The sequence below is a fragment of the Mytilus edulis genome, chromosome 3, assembly GCF_963676685.1.
Source record: "Mytilus edulis chromosome 3, xbMytEdul2.2, whole genome shotgun sequence".
Taxonomy (NCBI): Eukaryota; Metazoa; Mollusca; class Bivalvia; order Mytilida; family Mytilidae; genus Mytilus; species Mytilus edulis.
This window is the reverse complement of record NC_092346.1, coordinates 19,631,099-19,653,068: the sequence shown is the minus strand read 5'-3', so window position 1 is coordinate 19,653,068 and position 21,970 is coordinate 19,631,099. Positions and strand designations below refer to the sequence as shown.

Here is a 21,970-nt window from a genome sequence, read left to right as displayed (position 1 = left end):
TTTGAAGTCCGATGCACTAACGGCTGCACCACTGCTCTCCTGATTTTAGATGGACATAAAATAGAAAACAGGAATCATAATATTTATTTTTCAGTTTAAATTACACCTTTTTTATACAGCAGTCTGATCAGTAACAGATGCACATGGGATAGACATTGGGAGGATCATTATTTTGTCTTTTCTCACTTCAATTAAAGTTGCAAGTGTATCAAGCATACACATATCCTTATGTCTCAAGAGCCGAGCTGCAGATTTATCTAAGTATAGTACAGCTTTCACATCCATACAATTTTCTGTCAAAGGTTCATTGAAAATGTCTTTACATTCACTTTTCTTCGCTTTATCAGTATGAGTTTGTAGATCAGCGTCAGTAACCCATAACACTATTGTATTATCAAATGGTTTGAAGAACATTTGTAAACATTGAACAATCAATTCTATTTTCATTTGACAAAGTCGAAAAGATGACAGTTGTTGCTTCATTATTTTGATATAGAGTTCTACAGAAAGTTTACTTTCATTTTGTTCATAAGCTGACCCATTAGTTAGGTATTTGAGATTGTTTGTACCAAAACGTTTATCTGTAATTAAAGATTTCCTATTTGTCCAATCAAAATAAACCTGTTTCAATTCACACAGATGTTCACATCCTTTGGACTTTTTTCCAACAGCAGAATCACTGAGTGATGTTTTCAATTTCTTCTTTTCAAATTTCCTAAATGACTTTTCATCAAGATAATCTGTGTACCAAGTTTGTAATTCAAACCAGCATTTTGGAGCTTCTTTGTCAATTTTGCTGGCTGGAAATTTGTAGCTTTTCTTTGTTTCCTCTACTGGAACAAACTTTGGATATTTTACCTGGCTGTATTCACAAAATGTTCCACAACTGGGTCTGCTGAAAAGAAAAGAATCTGTCATTTTCTTTTGTTCCGTCTACATTTTGTTGGTGTTGCTTGGGAAGTCTGGATACAACAATCAAAGTGAAACCGCGTTTTACCACGTGGAATTGTTTACATAGATGTCGCTTCATGATTACGCATCACTTTCCAAGTCATTTGTGCGTTTATCAAATGGGGGTTAAAAACCACGTAATAAGTTCATAATTGAAAGCGAAATTGTACTTTCATTTTCTAAAATGGCATGTGCAGAAAATATTTCATCAACAAAATTGTTGTCTGAAAATGATCAGGTGATACTGAAGAAAGGAAAATGTTGTCAAGTATTTCAGATTAAAAAGAAGAGGTATGTGATACTGGAAAAATCTGACAAACAAACGTTTAAATATGTAAATAAACCGTAATTATCAACATAAAAAAAGGATCAATAATTTGACATGTATATATATATATTATAAGGCTATTTTACATATTCAATAATTTTAATTTTAATAGCTGAAAATTTGAATCCTTAAACACCGGTTTACCCATAAGAATAAGAATATTTTATTACCAATTAAAGGGCTCTATAAAGAGCTTTTAGTTTCATCACATTGCATACAAATATATTACGTACTCTTTATCAAATTATACTAGTCCAAATAATTATGATATCTTGAAAGGCTATGATATATTTTTTTTTATCTTTGTCGCCTTACATCGATGCAGGAAGGCATCAAAGCAAAAATTAAAATAGCCTTCCAAGAGGTCATAATTATTTAGACTATAGACGTCAAGACTGAAGTATAAACATAATTAGTGAATCATAAAATAATCTAAAAACATTATAGCTTATGTTTTTTATACAGCTTATAGCTATTTGTCAGGACATCACAAAGGTTCCCCTAAAAATTTGACATCATAATACATGTGTATCTTGACACCACAATGGAAAAGTGATGGACATCAATAGTTATTGCTATTAATGTGGTTCTGTTTCATCGTTTATTTTTCAACAAAAACGCAGTGTGCGATAAATTCCTTATACGGTTAACTACTAACCCCTTACAGATCCATAGACATGATAGAGGGTGAATAAAATCCATAGGGGATTCGGCCGCTGGCCTCACCCCCTATGGATTTGACTAACCCTCTATGAATGCGTCCGGCTGAATCCCCTATGGATTTTATTCATCCTCTATGGATCCGTAGGGGGTCAGTAGCGAACCATATAATTTATCAGGTCAACTGGGACAAATTTCCAAATAGGGATAATGTTTATACTCTATTATAGATATTATATAAAGCTTTTTGAACTTGAACTTTAGCATGTTTAGACAACAGATTTTTAATAGAAGACCAGCGCAAAACCAGATAATACAAATAAAATCTATGAAATACATGTATGCTAAAATTTAAAAAAATCAAATATTTTGAAAGAGTTTATTTACAGGGCTTTCCCTTGAAATTGAAGTAGTAGGCTAAATTACAATTATAGGTGGCTGTGACATGCGTTCAGCGAAAGCAGGGGGCCTGGGGGCTGCTCAAGGCCCCAAGAAGCTCTGTCATAAATAGAGCAAAATCCTGCATTCTCGAATTTCTCCTGGCACCCAATTTCATCTTTCAAATAACCATTTTTTATGTATGAATTTAAAGAAAGATAAAAGATCTCAAAGAAATTTCTTTTCTTTTATGTAATGGTTTGTCTTTTATTTTCTTTACCTTTGCTTATTAAAAATTTATTTGCTTTTAAAGGAGTTTTATTTATATAAATAATCTGATTTGTTAGAAATCTTGATCGATTTATTTTGCATAACTACGTGCATTTGTAAACAAATGACCACCTTTTTTCTCCAAAGACTATTACGCGTATTTAAATCATACAATTATTTTTCAAGCAATGACAGAAAATTGATATATTCTCTGATTTTCTATTTTTTTCGTAAACTGTTCAATAAGTCGGATACATAAATGTTATTTGTGGTCGAGTCGACAATATTCTACCTTCGTTTTTGGCCATGATTCTCTGAACACCACGTGGGCTTTGAAAAATAAACTTCAAAAGATACTGTTTTTAGAACAACATGATCTACTTCGACCATCGAAACGTCTCTTTGTTATCGTTCAATGACCACCGGAACCTCTCTTGTTATCTTTGAAAAGAAACAATGCATTCTGACTTTAAATAGACAACCAATCAGTGACCTGAATTCATGTGAACTATATTTAGCCCATGGTAAACACTGACTTTTCATCCCTGTTAACTGTGACCGCGACTTTGTGACAATACGTCTCTCAGCTGCCTGTAAACATTTGAAAAAGATATTTTTTTCTTTTTGAATTTATATTTTTGTCAGTGAAGTAGGCGGCACTTGAAGCCACCGTAAACAGCGGTTATCCGCCGTCTACCTGCTACTTTTGAAAGCCCTGAGTTACACCTATACATACATGACATATGTATTGTTACTGGTCGGAAAGTATTTATATATAAACAAAAATGTACATGTAATTTACAAATTAAATTTATTGTTTATTATTATAGATTTGTTTGGTTAGATAAAGTGAAATTTACATTAGATGGAGTTATTGGACATCGTTATGGGACAACTTTCAGGGTCACAAATGGAGAAATGGTAAAGGTCAACAAAAAGGAACTGGATGAAGCTTTCCAGTGTAAGTTTAGAAAAGAATGTGCCTCGAATAAGACAGAACAGTATCATTGTCATGTGAAAGCAAAGTTTTGATAAAGCATGAAATTAACTTTTGAAATAAGTACCACGCTTTGTTCTAATTAATCCACAAGTTATTTCCCTTTTGGCACTGTTGATTATTAGTTTTAAGGAAAAGTTTTATGAAAAAGAAATTGAGAACATCACCATCATTTTCGTAGAATTTGTGACAAGTAATATTTATCAAGTATTTGATATTTTTAGCATGCACAGATTAATTTTATTTGTAATTGTATAGCATGTGATGTCAAAGATATATTACTCATTGTAGCAACAGAACAGGGAAAAGATAACCGAGGACTGCATGATTTAGATTCCAATCAGAAACTGTCACGTGATGACATTGAACTAATGAAAAAGACTGGTATGGAAGGGGAGGTAATTAATAAGTGACTCAAAATATAAAACATGTAATTCTTATACAAGTTTTGATATGAATATGAAAACTTTATATTTATTAACATTGATAAAATATGTAAAGTTTTTAATCAGAAAACATCTGTGCTGAATTACTCTAGATTTGTTTTTCTGGCCTTGTCATTAAAATTTCAAGTACTATACTCATGGTTAGAATCATAATTAAGCCAAACAATACTGGATTTAGTGTTTCAAGCATATATGTATTTGTGATAATAAGGCTCTCTTTTATTTTACAGAAAATTATCGGTCAGCTAATAGAAAATAGTACAACATTTAAGGACAAAACAGAATATGCACAGGAAAAATGGATCAAGAAGAAGAAGAAAAAGTAAAACGACAAGTCTATCAGGCCATGTAAACTGTTTCTTTAGCAGCTATTGCCAAATTTCTTATTTAAGATTGAGACAGAGACACACTTTATAAAAACAGTGACTCCTGAAAATACATAGTGTAACTGATAATGATTTCATATTTATTATATTTTCATGTTTTTATGAAAAAAAAAAGATTTCCTATTGTATATTTAACTTATTGTGTAATAATTCATTGTGAATTAAAAAAAAACAACCCTTATAATTATCCTATTTAATTGATCTAAATGTAATTTAAAAAACCAACAGTGGTCTCTTATTATTTTCTAGAAAAGGATTAAACTAGTAAAAAAAAACAACATTTTCCCATTGCAATGTTACGAAAAAAATAACATTAAGGTGGCTCGCGGGTATAAATCAACTTATTTTTCTAATATGGGATTTCGCCAATTTTTTCTATAAATTAACTTTATCCTATACCTAATAGAAAAAAAAATTAAAATATGGGGTCACCGTTCATTTAAGCTCACAATCTGCCTCCGAAAAAAGCTTACATTTTTGTTAATGTCCTTTTTTCTGTTGAACTAATAGGAGAAATATAGGTAATATCGAAATAAAAAAATAACCTAATTACAGAAATCGCAAAAATTTTACAATTATTTAGTTTATGTACAGCTTATTTGAAAATAATAATAAAAAATATAGGTCACCGATGTGTTAAAAAAAGATATTTCAATTTCAATGCCAAAAAATGTCATTTTTGCACAAAAGGGAGATAATTTGCAGCTTTTTCAATGATATTAACATTTTAAAAGTCATCTGGGGCGAAACTAAATCGATTTTTGGGTTGATTTTTCTACCATATCATAAAGTAATAACTAATAGTGTAATAACTCAAATTTGTAATGAAAAAACAAATGTTTAATTTTTTCTGAAATTTTTGTACCCGCTAGCCTCCTTAAGTGGTAGCACTGTTATTACCTCATTTGTAACTGTATGGTTCACCTCTGAGGAGCCAAAAATTTCTAGAATTTAAATTTTTATCAATTTTTACTTATTTTTGGACTTTGATCATGATAAAATGCACAGTTTCACAATTAAACTTTTTTGCATACTTCCAATAAAGTTGAATTGAACCAATCTTCACAGAGTTAAGTTTTATTATAATAATTTTTTAATTCATTGATATTTTTCATTTGTATCAAATGCTTTGGAAATAATTCCATAACAGGACTTCAATGAGACTGAAACGTCAGAAGAATTCATCCTTAACACTCACTTAATATGAATTTATTTTTCAGACATTTACAGATTTTTACAGTTTTGAAACCAACAGCCAGATTACTTTGTGAAATGTACCATGGAAAAGCTCCACAGAAAATATGGTATGTTATTTGTCATGTTCAAAAATAGAACTATGATACATGTCAGGATGTTCATGTCATTCTTCATCATCAAGTTTGAATAATAAAATTGCCAGTAGGGTGTCGAAATAAGATTATTGTGTTTTGCATCAATTGGTTGTTTTGGAATCTTTTTTTTTTGGTATAATTAGATTGTTCGTACCACAACAAAAAAAACTGTCACGTAACTGGTTAAATATTCATTGTTTGGGATATTTTTAACCAATTACAACATTTTGTTGTACTGTTTAGAAAATATCACCCAGAATGCATTAGATTCTAAAACGGTGAATTTATGGCAGATTCTGAATAATTAAAACCAGGCCTTTCATCCTAGCGTTTTATTTAAAATACATGTACATGTATTGCTGTCAACATATTATTGAAAGGAATGAATAGTATTTCATATTTTAGTTTTTAAAACGAAGAAGAAAGCCGTATAAATTTAATATTGTAATGTTATGCAGCTTTTTCTTCCAGGTAGAAATATTTAATATAAAAGAAAAAAATATGCATAAGCTGCTTGTCTGTCCTTAGTTTTTTTCTCTGAGTCTAAAGAAATATAATGATATCTTTTTATACATGTATTTAAAATCAAGTAAAAAAGTCTGCGTCTAAAGAAATAAAATTATGTCTTTTTATACATGTATTTAAATTTACGGTATGTAAAAAAATAAATTTGATTATTTAAACTTGTACTGATTTGTATGCAAGTATTATTTATTTCACCCCTATAAACAATAATAGAAATAAGAACCAATCATTCAGAGAACCATTGATGGTCTTTCAACTAGTAAAGATTTTTTTTTTATATGAAAATATTAAAATTTGGTTTTAAATGTCAATTTTAGGGTCAATTGAATGCTGATTCCAAAAATATATGGTTTCTATACAAATAGATATAAATAAGGGAAATCATTTTTTACTTCTGGTTTAAAAGATGTTACTTCCGGTATTTTTTGATAGTTTACTTGACACTGATTCCAAAAATATATGGTTCTATATACTATATACATTAATTTAGTACAAAATATAGTTATTTCCGGTTTACAAAAGGTCACTTCCAGTTGGCTTTTTCTAGATCACATTGCTTACAACCTAATGCAAAAAGCCCCATGGCTTTATCATGTATACATATGAGGTAAAAGCAAAGGTCAAAATCTAGAACATTAAATTTACCTATGACCTTGAGCTCAATTTCAAGGTCATCAGCCAAGGACCTCAAATCAAAAGACTCTAGGCCTCTACCTTATTCTGTTAATGAGTTATATTACCATAAAACTAATATTAGATATAAAAGGGGGGAAAACTCGCCTCAATCATCTACATACCCTTTCAACTAAAATTTATTTGTTACGACTTGCCGCAACAAACAATTGTGTGAAAATATTTTGTCGATATATTTCTGAAAATAAGAAATAACAAGCCATAATCAAGATTTTGAACATGACCTTGACCTTTGACCTTGACCTCATTTTAATTTTTTTGGACCAAGGACCTCAAATAAAAAAAACCTAGGCCTCTATCACTTATGGTTTTCCAGTTTTAAATACATTTCAAAATTTCAAATACGAAAAGGGAAATAACTCTCATATGGAATCTCTATAAGACTTCGGTCAAAATAAAACAGAACATCCTGAGGATATAAGGAGCAATTTGGAAAAATAAATTTGTCGGTTTCTTATACAGTTGTGAAGCCTTAGAGATAACAAGAAAAACAGTGTTCCGGGAGATACCTCTTATATGGGAAAGTATTCGGCTAAGCCGAGTTGGTTTCAAAAGCGTATAAACTGTTCGATTTCATATTCCAAATATCTAAGCAACATCTTGCGAAACAAAAAAACAGCAAAGGAAAAAAATTAGGCGGAAGAAAAAATAATTAAAAAAATTTAATAATAATCAGAAGAAAAGCAATAGGTCTTTCCACGTAAAAGTGGAAAGACCTAATAAGATGAAAGATGAGTTGCAATAGAAATTTTTATGGTCTTCTGTTTTATTTCCAGCCACATAAGAATTGACACATTAGCCCAGATTTTGACCTACAGTAATGTTCGGGCGAATTGTAACATGGCTGTTGTGGATACTACTAATGGACTTGTGGTTGGAGCAGTTTTAGAAAGACTTGGAGGTGATTATTAATTCTATTGAATAAAATACTGTGATTATTAGTATTTTACTTTTGTTGATTTTGTGGGTATATATTAACCTTAAATTTAAAAGTTCAATGAGACACAATTTTTTTATGAGGTTGTAATACGCAAATTATGTTTGACATGAATTTTTTTATTTACTTCCTGGACTTTTCTGAAGTAGTAGTCTGATTATATAGAGCACTAAGGACTTCTTCAAGAAGAGTTCCTCCTAATATGTTTCTCAAGACCACATTTTCCAATGAAAAAGTAAAAAATCTTCCTCTTATTAATTATAAATTAAAATTTAGTTTCTTTCATTTATGGGTAAAGTTGAATTTTTGTTCCTTCTGTCACTAATAATTCGTCATATTATAAAAGGTTCCAGATAGGAATAAGTTCCATTTTTTTATACAGACTATTCTTTTAAACTAACAAAGGGTAATTAAAACGTTGATATGGTTAAAAATAGAAAGTTTTTGATAGACTTGGTGTATGATAAAATTAAATGAGTTTCAATGTGACTGTCATGGGTTACTGCATGAAAAGTTTTGTTTGAAATTGCTGCTGCCTACACATTTAACAGTGGATAATTCATAGTACAGTTTAAGGTGGCTCGCGGGTCTAAATCAAAATTTTATTTTAATATAGGATTTCGCTATATTTTTCTACTAATGAACTTTATCTTATACTTACCGTAATAGAAAAATCAAATAAAAAGATGGGGATACCAAGGGTCCGGAAACGGTCATATATGCCACTCTTGACCTAAACTGGAAGTATTTTGTCCTAAATGAGTATAAATTGGGATTTAGGACAAATTTCATTTTTTTACAGAAACAATTTCGGTCATTTAATTAATGTCATTTTGTTGAGATCGAGTTTCTAACATAATCTAAATCCTCATTTTGAACTTATTTTTTGTTTGTTATCCTTTTCCTGTTATAAAACTGCCACTCCAGTAAAGTGTCATAATCTTGAGGGCCCTCCTAATAACTATAGTAATGCCTCGGGGAAATATTGTCTAATGATCACTAATCTCTTTACCTGCGTTTTTAATTAAATTTTCTATTGATCACAAGCTCAGAACTAATATTTTAAAGAAATTAAAAGTTCATAACAACTGTCTGCATTATTTAATTACTTTTCTCAGCTTAGACAATTGTCAATTCTGATTTAAAATTAAATTAAAATTAAATTAAGTTACGTAGAACAAAATATTGTTTCACTACAAACACATGTGCTTTGTTTACTAATACGCATGCTTGAATTGCTCTTCCGAAAATTAGACACTAAATCGTAAATTCAAAATAATTTCATGCTAAATTAAACAAGTCCAACTATTATAATTAATATTCAAACACTATTAAAGGTAAAACAGTTAAAAAGCCGACGATTTCCTGTGAATTTGATAAACAAAACTAATCCCGAAAATGAGTCTGGAATTGGTCGTTTTACTATTGTCGTAAAACATCCGGTTATAATTTTGTCTTCAAAATGGAAACAAACGTAAGCGAAATTTGAGAAATTTATCATTTTGAGTCATTAAAATCATTTCATTTTTAAACTGTTGCCTTCCTTTTATTGCTCAAGATCGATTTTAAGGAAAATGGTAGGGAAATTTCTGAAGTAAATGCGATGCAACAGTTAAACAAGTTCGTTGATGCTACGAGTATGACTGTATGAGCATACACACAATCTTTGTTTGAAAAAGGGCACCAACTTTTAAGTTATCCAAAAATGACCGAAATTAGGTGAAAAAATTTCCGGATCCTTGGGGGTCACCGTTTATTTATGCTCACAATCTGCCTTCGAAAGAAGCATACATTTTTGTAAAGTTACTTTTTTCTGTTGAATTAATAGGATAAAAAAGGTAATATCAAAATAAAAAAATAACTAAATTACAGAAATCGCTCAAATTTTACAAAAGTTGAGTTTCAGTACAGCTTATTTGAAAATGATAAGATAAAATACGGGTCACCGATGAGTTAAAAAGATATTTCAATTTTAATGCCAAAAAATAGCATTTTTGCACCAAAGGGAGATAATTTGGAGCTTTTTATACGACCGCAAAAAAAATTGCGGTTGTATATTGGCGTTGTCATCTTCGTCGTCATCGTCGTCCTAAGACACATTGGTTTTCGCACTATAACTTTAGTTTAAGTAAACAGAAATCTATGAAATTTAAACACAAGGTTTATGACCACAAAAGGAAGGTTGGTATTGATTTTGGGAGTTTTGGTCCCAACAGTTTAGGAATTAGGGGCCAAAAAAGGGCCCAAATAAGCATTTTTGTTGGTTTTGGCACAATAACTTTAGTATAAGTAAATAGAAATCTATGAAATTTAAACACAAGGTTTATGAACACAAAAGGAAGGTTGAGATTGATTTTGGGAGTTTTGGTTGCAACAGTTTAGGAATTAGGGGCCAAAAAGGGGTCCAAATAAGCATTTTTCTTGGTTTTTGCACCATAACTTTAGTATAAGTAAATAGAAATCTATGAAATTTAAACACAAGGTTTATGATCATAAAAGGAAGGTTGGGATTGATTTCGGGAGTTTTGGTCCCAACAGTTTATGAATTAGGAGCCCAAAGGGTCCAAAATTAAAATTTGTTTGATTTCATCTAAAAATGAATAATTGGGGTTCTTTGATATGCCGAATCTAACTGTGTATGTAGATTCTTAATTTTTGGTCTCGTTTTCAAATTGATCTACATTAAGGTCCAAAGGGTCCAAAATTAAACTTAGTTTGATTTTAACAAAAATTGAATTCTTGGGGTTCTTTGATATGCTGAATCTAAACATGTACTTATATTTTTGATTATGGGCCCAGTTTTCAAGTTGGTCCAAATCGGGGTCCAAAATTAAATTTTGTTTGATTTTAACAAAAATTGAATTCTTGGGGTTCTTTGATATGCTGAATCTAAACATGTACTTAGATTTTTGATTATCGGCCCAGTTTTCAAGTTGGTCCAAATAGGGGTCCAAAATTAAACTTTATTTGATTTCAACAAAAATTGAATCCTTGGGGTTCTTTGATATTCTGAATCTGACCATGTACTTAGATTTTTGATATTTGGGCCCAGTTATCAAATTGGTGGTCCACATTGAGGTCTAAAGTGTCCAAAATTGAACTTTGTTTGATTTCAACAAAAATTGAATTCTTGGGGTTCTTTGATATGCTGAAGCTAACCATGTATTTAGATTTTGGATATTTGACCGTAAATGTCCAATTAAAATTTTTTAAGTTTTTAAGTTTAAGTTCTTAGACCACATTCATTCTGTGTCAGAAACCTATGTTGTGTCAACTATTTAATCACAATCCAAATTCAGAGCTGTATCAAGCTTGAATGTTGTGTCCATACTTGCCCCAACTGTTCAGGGTTTGAACTCTGCAGTCGTATAAAGCTGTGCCCTGCGGAGCATCTGGTTCAATGATACATACATTTTAAAAGTCATCAGGGGCCAACACAAATTGATATTTTTGCATGAGTTTTGTTCCATATGATAAAGTAACATCTATTTAAGGTAATAAATAAAATGTGTAATGAAAAATAACTGTTTAATTTTTTTCCGAAATTTTTATACCCTCGAACCTCCTTAAGATGTTTTTTTTTATAAATCTTAATTATTCAAATCCTTTCTTCCACAAAGTAATTGAAATCATGCTTTCTTCCAAAATCTTCTGTAAGAGTTTTGCTTTTACTGTCAGACATCTGAATGTTATATACATATATTTTTTATTTCTAACATTAATTCCATCAATTTATTTTACAGGACATGGGAAGGTTATACATTTTCACACAGGTGAAATGACCAGGTAATTAAGTTTCTTAGAATTTGTTTATTGAATTAAAGTTAGAAATTAAAGTGTGTTATGCATGTTTCTAATGGTAGCTCTGAAATTCATTTACAAATGGGTACCAAATATATAAGTAAACTGTATTGGTTAAATGTAACATATATGCACAAATTTATTAACCCAAAGATTTTTTTATGGTGTAATTATTTAATCATCTATACCCAAGAGTATATGTTGTCTTTTTATTCGCTTTTTTTGAAAGGAAAGCAACATGGTTACTTACATTATTTACTTGCATAACACTATAAAAATAAAGTGAAATCATATACTGAGTTTCAATTGATTTAAAACAGACCCAATATTCTTACATACAGCCATGAAATATTACCAAAATTATTTAGTTCTTGAAACTCTTGATTAAACTATGAATGCATGCCTATTTTGATTTCAGACCTGCATTAGAAGCTATGGACTTTCCTCAACACTTTTTGGACAACCTCTATAGTTTTCCTCTGAATCAAACAAACCAGATAGAGAATCCAGACTCACCATATGATGAACAAAGTGAAAGTAGAAATAAAAATGAAAGTAAAACAGATCAGACTCAAAATGATAGTGCAAAGGAAACTGTAAACAAAAATGAGAATGAAACAGAAAGTATGGATCAGAGTGAAAATGAAATCAAAACAGAAAATGATGAGACAAAAGAAAAAGAATGTGTAGATCTGAGCAAAAGTACAGACACAGTAGAAACAAAGGAGACAGGCAACACAACAGGGAAACCAGAAGGAAACCAGGGGAAGAGAAAGCACAGAGATAGGGTAACTATGGTTACTGAACTCATTGCATTTTATTGAACTAGGTTAGATTATTCATTAATTTGCCATAGTTAGTTTATTAAAGGAGGAAAGTGGATTGACCTGATTTCAATTAAACAACACCAAACATACTGTAGGCATTTTACAAGTTACTTTTTCATATTGCATAAACTGCAGGCCAGTGGCTAGGCTTTTTCTTTCTTGTTGGAAGCACAATCTGTAAAATTAACATGTATTGAACACAAAAATGTCAAGGTGATGTATAATGAATGCTTAAATAACCAGATGCTCCGCAGAGGTCGAACTCTGAACGGTTGGGGCAAGTATGGACACAACATTCAAGCTGGATGCAGCTCTGAGTTTGGATTGTGATTAAATAGTTGACACAGCATAGGTTTCTGACACAGAATGAATGTGGTCTAATGAACTTAAAAGTTTTTCTTTTGAGCAGTTCACTTTGCTATTGAATATTAATCCTCTCAAAAAAAAAAAAAATTGAAGAAATTTTCTTTTTATTTCTGAAATCTGAAATGAGAAAAATTGACCCCCCCCCCCCCCCCAATTTTTCCCCCTCCCCCTTTCCCTTATTCCAAAACTGATCTCAATTCAAATTTCTAATGAGTTTGCAACAATAACTACTCATTTAAATACATCATAAAATATTAAAATATAAAATGTCATACAGTCATGGTTAAAATTAATATTAACTTCTAAAAAAATAAATGGGGAATGTGTCCAAAGGGACACAGATGATGCCCCCACTAGCATATAACGTTATAAAGGGACATAACTCAAGAACAGTAAAAGTGAAGCTGCCAAAAACTGAATTTGAACTGAGTTTAGAGGTATTATATACACATTTCATTAAAGGAGTAACAGGTAAGGGCAGATTTTGGCCTCAAATTTCAAGTTCATTTTACGAAAGAATTTAGACACTTTTTAAACTTTTAAGTGTCTATTTCAATTGATTCGATGAGTTTATGTGAAAGATTTTAACTGATTTAGTCATTAAAAATGCTCTGATTCAAGCTTAAATATGAAAAATCTATCAAATATGCCAAAAAAGTCACTTTCCAGATGGTTTTTGTCAAAAATGAAAGTGGCCGCAGCTGTGTTCATCCTCAACCTTTATATATATTATGTATCATCACCAAATACAACTGACATTTCAATATTATGAATGAACATGAATGCGGCCACTTTCATTTAAGACGGAAACCGTCTCAAATTTAACTAAAATGCAAAAATTTTGAAGATTTCAGTAATTTAGCATGACTTAAGGGCATACTATACAGTTTTGATGAAAATTTTCATATAGGCTAGTTTTTGCCTGCTTAAATCAAATATGTATTAAAAAATACCTTCATGTGCTACTTTTTAAGTTAAATGAGGTCGAAATTTCGTATATTTGCTCAAAATTCGGATTTGTGGCCGTATTTTCCCTTTGGAAAGAAAGCCATAACTATTTTGTTTTAAAAGATAAACACAAATTGTTTTTTGTTAGATAATTTGTAATTTTTGTATTTTACAAGTATCCTAAAAAATTATGCATTTTTTTATTCAGAAATAACTCATATTTATCAAATGGTCATGAATTAAGAAAAAATCGTATTTTTTTGCTGTATATTTATCAAAATAAAAAAAAATCCTCTATTTGCAGTTTAATAAAATTTGGTCCACATAATCTCCCTGCAAAATGAAACAAAATGTCGTTTAAAAAAATAGGGGTCCATGCACTCGTTTTCAAATTAAATCAGTTTGAATGATAAAAAATAGTCGAAAAATGCATCTTTTCCCGATATGTCATAGTTTGACGTCGCGAAAATAACATTTTACGTTAGCAAAGTCATTACCTTCCCTGTAACTGTATCGTATGCCCTTAATGATGCTAGTACACAATATATGTGCATTGTATTGTCAAAAACATCTCATATTTATGTAGCAGAAGCATTCTACTTTTCACTAAATAGCTTAAAGATTACATTTTCACAATTTTGTAAAACTGCTTTATTTTGGGGCCAAAGAAGGGTCTTACTGAACCTACTCCTTTAGTTGAGACAAACTTAAGTTAAGAGAACAGAAACGAAAAAAATCTTCAATTTTTCCACTTGTAAAGGGGCATAACCCTAGAATGGTAATCACAGTGCTGGTAATCACTGATTGGTAAAGATTGTTTTAAATTTTTTAGTTGGTAGTAAAAGTGAATATTGCATTGTAGATAGTATATAGCATTGATTAAAGTTGATTCAACTACTATTCTGGACAAAGAAAGATAATTCCAATTTTCAAAGAATATTTCATAAAGCATTGGTTTTAGCTGATTCAACAACCATTCTGGACAAAGAAAGATAACTCCAATTTATTGTCTTGGAACTACAAAAATGCTTTTTTTTGGCCCTTTTTTTGCCCTTTATTCCTAGACTGTTTGCCCCATAACCCTTAAAATATATCCCAACCTTCTACTTATGGTATTAAACATTGTGGTATAATTTCAGAACAATTGAAATACTTATACACAACTTATTGTCCTGACACTAGATAAATGCTTGTGTTGGGCCCTTTGGCCCCCTAATTCCTAAACCTTAAGGACCATTACCCCGAAAATCAATCCCAAGCTTCTTTTTGTGGTTACAAACATTGTGTTAAAATTTAATTGATTTCTATTAACTTATACTAAAGTTATTATCCGGAAACCATCCGTCTTTGGACGACGCTGACGATGACGATGATGTGATACCTATATACGATCGCAAAAATTTTGCAGTCGTATAAAAACTCATCTGACAAATAACCTAACTGTATAAAGACATTTACCAATAAATGACTTCAACTTACACTCTTTTCATCATGATTATTTTAGGAAACAAGAGAACAGAGCAGAAATCTGAGAAACAAAAGAATAAGAGATGCTAAACAGTTGTTGTTACAGAAAAACATGGATGGGTAGGTGATTGAAATATATGAATGAAATAAGAGATCACAATTTTGCTGAATTCAACACCATTTCTGTTTTAAATCCTTGTTCTTGTAATACACAAATGTTATCAAACTAGAAAATCTAAGAACTATGACCAGGAGAATGAATCTATAACTGCAATAGTTGAATTCAATAAGTTTTCAAAGGAATTGCATTGAAAACATGGGACAACACATAGAAAACAATATAGTTTCTCTTGCATTTTCTACTTTATTTACACGAAAAGTCAATGTTATACAAAGAATAAATGTTCCCAGAATTCCAACATTGAAAATTATCAACTTTTACTGAACAACAGTGATAATTCACTCGTTCCCTTTGTTCATTAGTTGAACATTTTAGATACCTATGTTCTTAAATTAGTTATTTTATGAAGATTTCTTTGAAAGCATTATTTCTGTAGCGTAAATAATACTAAATATTAATGATTTTTTATATTTAACAGATTAATAGTTGCCTGTAAATATCATCCAACACCAATAGTAATGGCTCTGTTAGATTACATAGCTCCCTGTCGACCAATAGTACTGTATAGTCAACACAAAGAGGTAATATTCATTGTGATAAATAATGATACAAATGATTTGTAATAATAATTGATTGATTGTTTGATTTGGTTGAGTGCCACTTCTTATAAATTTGTACAATTACAATAAAAAGTGGATAAGGGTTATCCACAAAACCTTAGAATACCAAAAACTTTAATTTACAAATCAAGCACACCTTTGAATTTTGAATTAAAACTTAACAAACAATTTCAATTTAAAAACCAGATGCTCCGCAGGGCGTAGCTTTATACGACCGCAGAGGTTGAACCCTGAACAGTTGGGGCAAGTACGGACACAACATTCAAGCTGGATTCAGCTCTAAATTTGGATTGTGATTAAATAGTTGACACAGCATAGGTTTCTGACACAGAATGAATGTGTTCTAATGAACTTAAATTTTTTGTTTTCTCTTAGAGCAATTCACTATGCTGTTGAATATTAATCCTCTCAAAAAAATGTTTGAAGAAATTTTCTTTTTTATTTATGAAATTTCAAATGAGAAAAATTGAACCCAATTTTTTTAATCACATCCCCCTTTCCCTTATTCCAAAACTAATCTCAATTAAAATTTCTAATGGAGTTTGCAACAATAACTACTCATTTAAATACATCATAAAATATTAAGATGTAAAAAAAACTGCTTGTTATCACTGAATGGTAAAGATTATTTTAATTTATCAGTTGGCAGTAAAAAGTGAATATACATTGTATATTGTATATAACAAAGATTTAAGTTGATTCTGGACAAAGAAAGATAACTCCAATTAAAAAAAAATCTTGCTATTGCACAATATTTTGCAATTAGATATTTCTTGCTTACTATTCTGGACAAAGAAAGATAACTCTAATTAAAAAAAATTTGCTATTTCACAATATTGTGCAATTAGATATTTCTTGCCATTGTGCAATACTGTGCAATTGAAAAGACTTGCTATTGCACAATACTTAATATAATAATTTTAGATCCTGATTTGGACCAACTTGAAAACTGGGCCCATAATAAAAAATCTAAGTACATTTTTGGATTCAGCATATCAAAGAACCCCAAGATTTCAATTTTTGTTAAAATCAGACTAAGTTTAATTTTGGACCCTTTGGACTTTAGTGTAGACCAATTTGAAAACAGGACCAAAAATGAAGAATCTACATACACAGTTAGATTTGGTATATCAAAGAACCCCATTTATTCAATTTTTGATGAAATCAAACAAAGTTTAATTTTGGACCCCAATTTGGACCAACTTGAAAACTGGGCCAATAATCAAGAATCTAAGTACATTTTTAGATTCAGCATATCAAAGAACCTAAATGATTAATTTTTTGTCAAAATCAAACTAAGTTTAATTTTGGACCCTTTGGACCTTATTGTAGACCAATTTGAAAACGGGACCAAAAGTTAAGAATCTACATACACAGTCATGACAGTTAGATTCGGCATATCAAAGAACCCCAATTATTCAATTTTGATGAAATCAAACAAAGTTTAATTTTGGACCCTTTGGGCCCCTTATTCTGTTGGGACCAAAACTCCCAAAATCAATACCAACCTTCCTTTTATGGTCATAAACCTTGTGTTTAAATTTCATAGATTTCTATTTACTTAAACTAAAGTTATTGTGCGAAAACCAAGAATAATGCCTATTTGGGCCCTTTTTTGGCCCCTAATTCCTAAACTGTTGAAACCAAAACTCCCAAAATCAATCCCAAACGTTTTTTTGTGGTCATAAACCTTGTGTCAAAATTTCATAGATTTCTATTAACTTAAACTAAAGTTATAGTGCGAAAACCAAGAAAATGCTTATTTGGGCCCTTTTTGGCCCCTAATTCCTAAAATGTTGGGACCAAAACTCCCAAAATCAATACCAACCTTCCTTTTGTGGTCATAAACCTTGTGTTAAAATTTCATAGATTTCCATTCACTTTTACTAAAGTTAGAGTGCGAAAACTAAAAGTATTCGGACGACGACGACGCCAACGTGATAGCAATATACGACGAAAAATTTTTCAAATTTTGCGGTCGTATAATTATTAAACAATTGCAAGATGTGCATTTCATAAAACAGCAACCTAATGACAAAAGTTGTCAAAAAGATAGAGGGAAACAACAACAAAATAAGGCATTTATACAATATGTCAAGGTCAAAATCATACTGACACTTTAAAAATTGTGATTGTTCTTTCAGCCATTAATGGACTGTTATGCTTTCATGAGAGAAAGAGGAGGAATTGTAAACTTCAGACTGACTGAGACATGGCTGAGAGAGTATCAGGTAATGTGTTTATGTGTTAATTTTTGTACCATGTTGTATTTTCTTCAAGAGTTTTTTTCCCTTTTCAACAAACTTCCAGTGATTGTTTGGTATATATGTTACAGTGAATTTGTATAATCATTGATAATCAGGGATTATGTAGAATCACTGATTTTTCAGGGAATATGTAGAATCACTAAAATCATTAGTAATTATATATAATCCCTGAAAATGACCAGTGATTTTACATAATCACTGAACATTTTAATAATTATTCTACAAATTCCCTAATATGATTTCAGGGATTATGAATAATTTAATGATCCTTTGTTTGATAAAAAAAATAATATAGACAAATTATATTTTTTTCTTTCATTAATTCCTTGCCAGATGAAATAATTTTGCTTTTAAACACAGAGGATGATCTAAAAGATATAACCAACACAGGGTTTCGAGATAAAGTTGAAGACTTCAAAATTAATAATATCAACATCCCCTTTATAGCAATAGCTTTACATGTATTGTTTGTTTATTAAAAGCCAGCGTCAAATGAATATTTAGGTAAAAAAGAAGATGTGGTGTTATTGCCAATGAGACAACTGTCAACAAGAGACCAAATTGACATAGAAATTAACATCTATAGGTCACCGTACGGCCTTCAACAATGAACAAAGCCCATACCGCATAGTCAGCTATAAAAAGCCCCGAAATGACAATGTTAAAAAATTCAAATGAGAAAACTAACGGCCTTATTTATGTTCTATTTTTAAATCCACAAAGCATGTTTTTTTGTGATACATGTAAAGCAAATGGTGAAAGGGAAACCCGAAAAACATAATGACAATTGTTTAAAAAAAAGTCTGAAAAAGGATATCGCCTGACTACAAAACATGGTATCTTTCTTGCTCGAACCGGTTCAAGGTTGCAAATTCCCATCTTTTGTTGTGGGGTACCTTCAGATTTTTTACTGAACACTTTATTTCACTTAGGCGTGTCGTTAAAATCTGATTTCGATATGTGCAGGAAAAGGTTTTCTAAAATGTGGATATTGTGGTAATAACAGATGTGAAGCATATTATTTTGATATATTGTGTTTAACATTTTCATGTAGTGTGCCTAACATTTAAAAAAATTTGGGTTATCATTTTGATATATTGTGCTTAACATTTTACAATTTATGTTACTTTATAATGATGTTTTTATGTGATTTTATAGAATAAATAATTTCAATTTTATTCATTTTCTTTATAGATAAAACTATTTCTTCATTTCAGTTATTATGTAGAATCCCTGACGTTTTTTATAGTGATTATACATAATCCCTGAAAATTTTAGTGATTATATATAATCCCTAAACTAGCCAGTGATTCTACATAATCCCTGAAAATTTCAGGGATTCTACATAATCACTGATTATACAAATTCACTGTAACATATATATATCAAAATGATATGTAATGACATTTTCTATAAAGGGAGACAAATCCTCATAGAAATATACAATTTCATTCACATAGTTCAGAAGTGACAGCTTATTATAAAATATAATGATATAACTATTTATTACATTGGTATTAAAAATGATTTTCAAGTGAAATAAAATGTGGTTATTTCACTCCTCTGACATCATACAACAATAGGCTTTGTCAAGATGTTGAAACAAAACAAATTTGAAATGCATAGAAAAAGATAAAGTTCCTTACATTTTTTATTTTGAAATATCATAAAAAAAGCTATTTGCTAATGTAATAAAAAAATAACTAATCAAAGAATTCAAATATCAACAGTATATGCGACTTGTGACTGAACACCACTTATAGTTAACTCATGTGCATAGGCATTGATGAATTAATGTGTCACTCGTTGAATACTTTTTCTCTTTTTGAATTCTTTGATTAGTTATTCTATAAATATTTTTTGAAATATTATCAATGAGGACATATCTGCATATAGTCTGATCAATATCAATTGTTTTGTTTCTACCTCACTTTCTCTCATTACAGGTATTACCAATGAGGACACACCCACATATAGGGATGAGTGGGGGAGGAGGATATCTATTGACAGCTCTCACTCTAATGAAACCTACTTGATAATTATTATACTTCACTCAAATAAAAAAAAAATACTGTTATTGAATAGAATTGGTACATCATTTCGGAATCTTGGAAGTTATGGGAAGAATTAATTGAAGAGGAACAAAGCAAAACCTTCTGACTTGCTGCAGATATTCAAAATAATGAATAGATATTTAATAAAGTGACTTTAAATCCATTTTAGTATATTTTCAATGAATTTATCCAATCTAAAGATATTAGAATGGCAAATTAAAAAAAAAAATTGTTTACATAGAGGACTAAATGTTTTAGACTGTCCTGTTGTTCTTGTGGTACAGTGCTAGCCTCAGGTACAAAAGTTTAGGGTTCAATTCTATGCTAGTGCAAACCAGACTTAAAAATTTGTATTGTTGCTTTTATGACAAGTAATCATTAGAGTGCACACATTGAAATGTATCGCCTTCTTTACTCTAATCATCGATGTTATGTTGATAGTCCTTAATATAAAGCTTTACAAACTGTCACATAAACTTAAATCATACTACATCTTCTTTTTTATATTAACATTATCCAAGAAAATGAAGTCAAGGTCAGATTACAATCATTCCGTACACCAAATATGCTTAAAATATAGATGACAAACACAAGCAAACTTATCCAGGAACACTTACCATTGATCAAAGAACCATAAAAATTAGGTAAAGGTCAGATGAACAGTCAGACATGCACAACTCACAATCTTAACATGCTTTAAATATATCGACCTATGGCACAGAGTATCTAAGAAACAAATTTAACCAAGAGAACTTAAGATTGACCAATTAAGACAGAAATGGTGTCTTCCTACATGTTGGAATTGGAAATACCAGAAAACACGGTCTAGATCTTTAATAGAATGTGCAAATTTTTAGAGTAGTAGGTAATTCATGTGTAAGAACTTTCATAGTAATATAGAAAATAAAATGTTTTATCATATTCATGGTTGTATTTGACAAAAAAAAAAACCAGAAAAATTTTGTTTGATTAATTTTTTTTCCAACTTTGCCACATAAGGGGAGGCAAGTCAAATGCAAGGGCAGATAATTCAGATTAAGGTATTTTTACAATAGAATGTGTATGGAATTTACCTTTTTTATAATGTAGCGAGAAAACAATCCAGTGACCCCATTTTTTTCTTTTTCTTAACTGAAAGCATACTATTAAAGCTATCTTCTCATAAGTTATCTCAAAATTCTATGGTGTAGTTTACGCTTTATTGCAGAAAATTGGGTTTTCCATGCATAATCTATACAAAATCTGTCAATTTTGAACACCGTGAGCGTGAAAATAAGCCCCATGACCCATTCTTTTAATTTAATTTTTTTTAAAAGCATGATATAAACTACATTTTGGCAAATTATTAAAAAAATTATGGATTATAATTAAGACACCCCATCTACCTTAACCATGAAAATGAGGTCATGGTCAGATGATAATTGCCAGACAGACAAATATACCTTATAATCATTCCATACCCCAAATAAAGTTGACCTATTGTCAATAGTATTTGTAAAAAAAACATCAACTTAACATTGAGCAATGAAACATGAAAATGAGGTCAAGTTAAAATAAAACATGCCAGACAGACATGCACATCATAAAATATTTTCAT

At 30.4% G+C, this 21,970-nt stretch overlaps 1 protein-coding gene across 1 annotated transcript; it reads left to right on the top strand.

The window, feature by feature from the left end:
• The first annotated feature begins 1,066 nt into the window (after positions 1-1,066).
• Positions 1,067-20,536, top strand: LOC139515985 (tRNA (adenine(58)-N(1))-methyltransferase non-catalytic subunit TRM6-like). Its single transcript, XM_071305783.1, has 12 exons — positions 1,067-1,242; positions 3,418-3,548; positions 3,876-3,982; positions 4,261-4,352; positions 5,637-5,720; positions 7,742-7,866; positions 11,646-11,688; positions 12,122-12,491; positions 15,349-15,431; positions 15,911-16,013; positions 18,197-18,283; positions 20,266-20,536. The coding sequence occupies exons 1-12, from the start codon at positions 1,136-1,138 to the stop codon at positions 20,353-20,355; spliced, it is 1,422 nt and encodes a 473-aa protein (XP_071161884.1). The 5' UTR covers positions 1,067-1,135; the 3' UTR covers positions 20,356-20,536.
• The last annotated feature ends 1,434 nt before the right edge of the window (positions 20,537-21,970 follow it).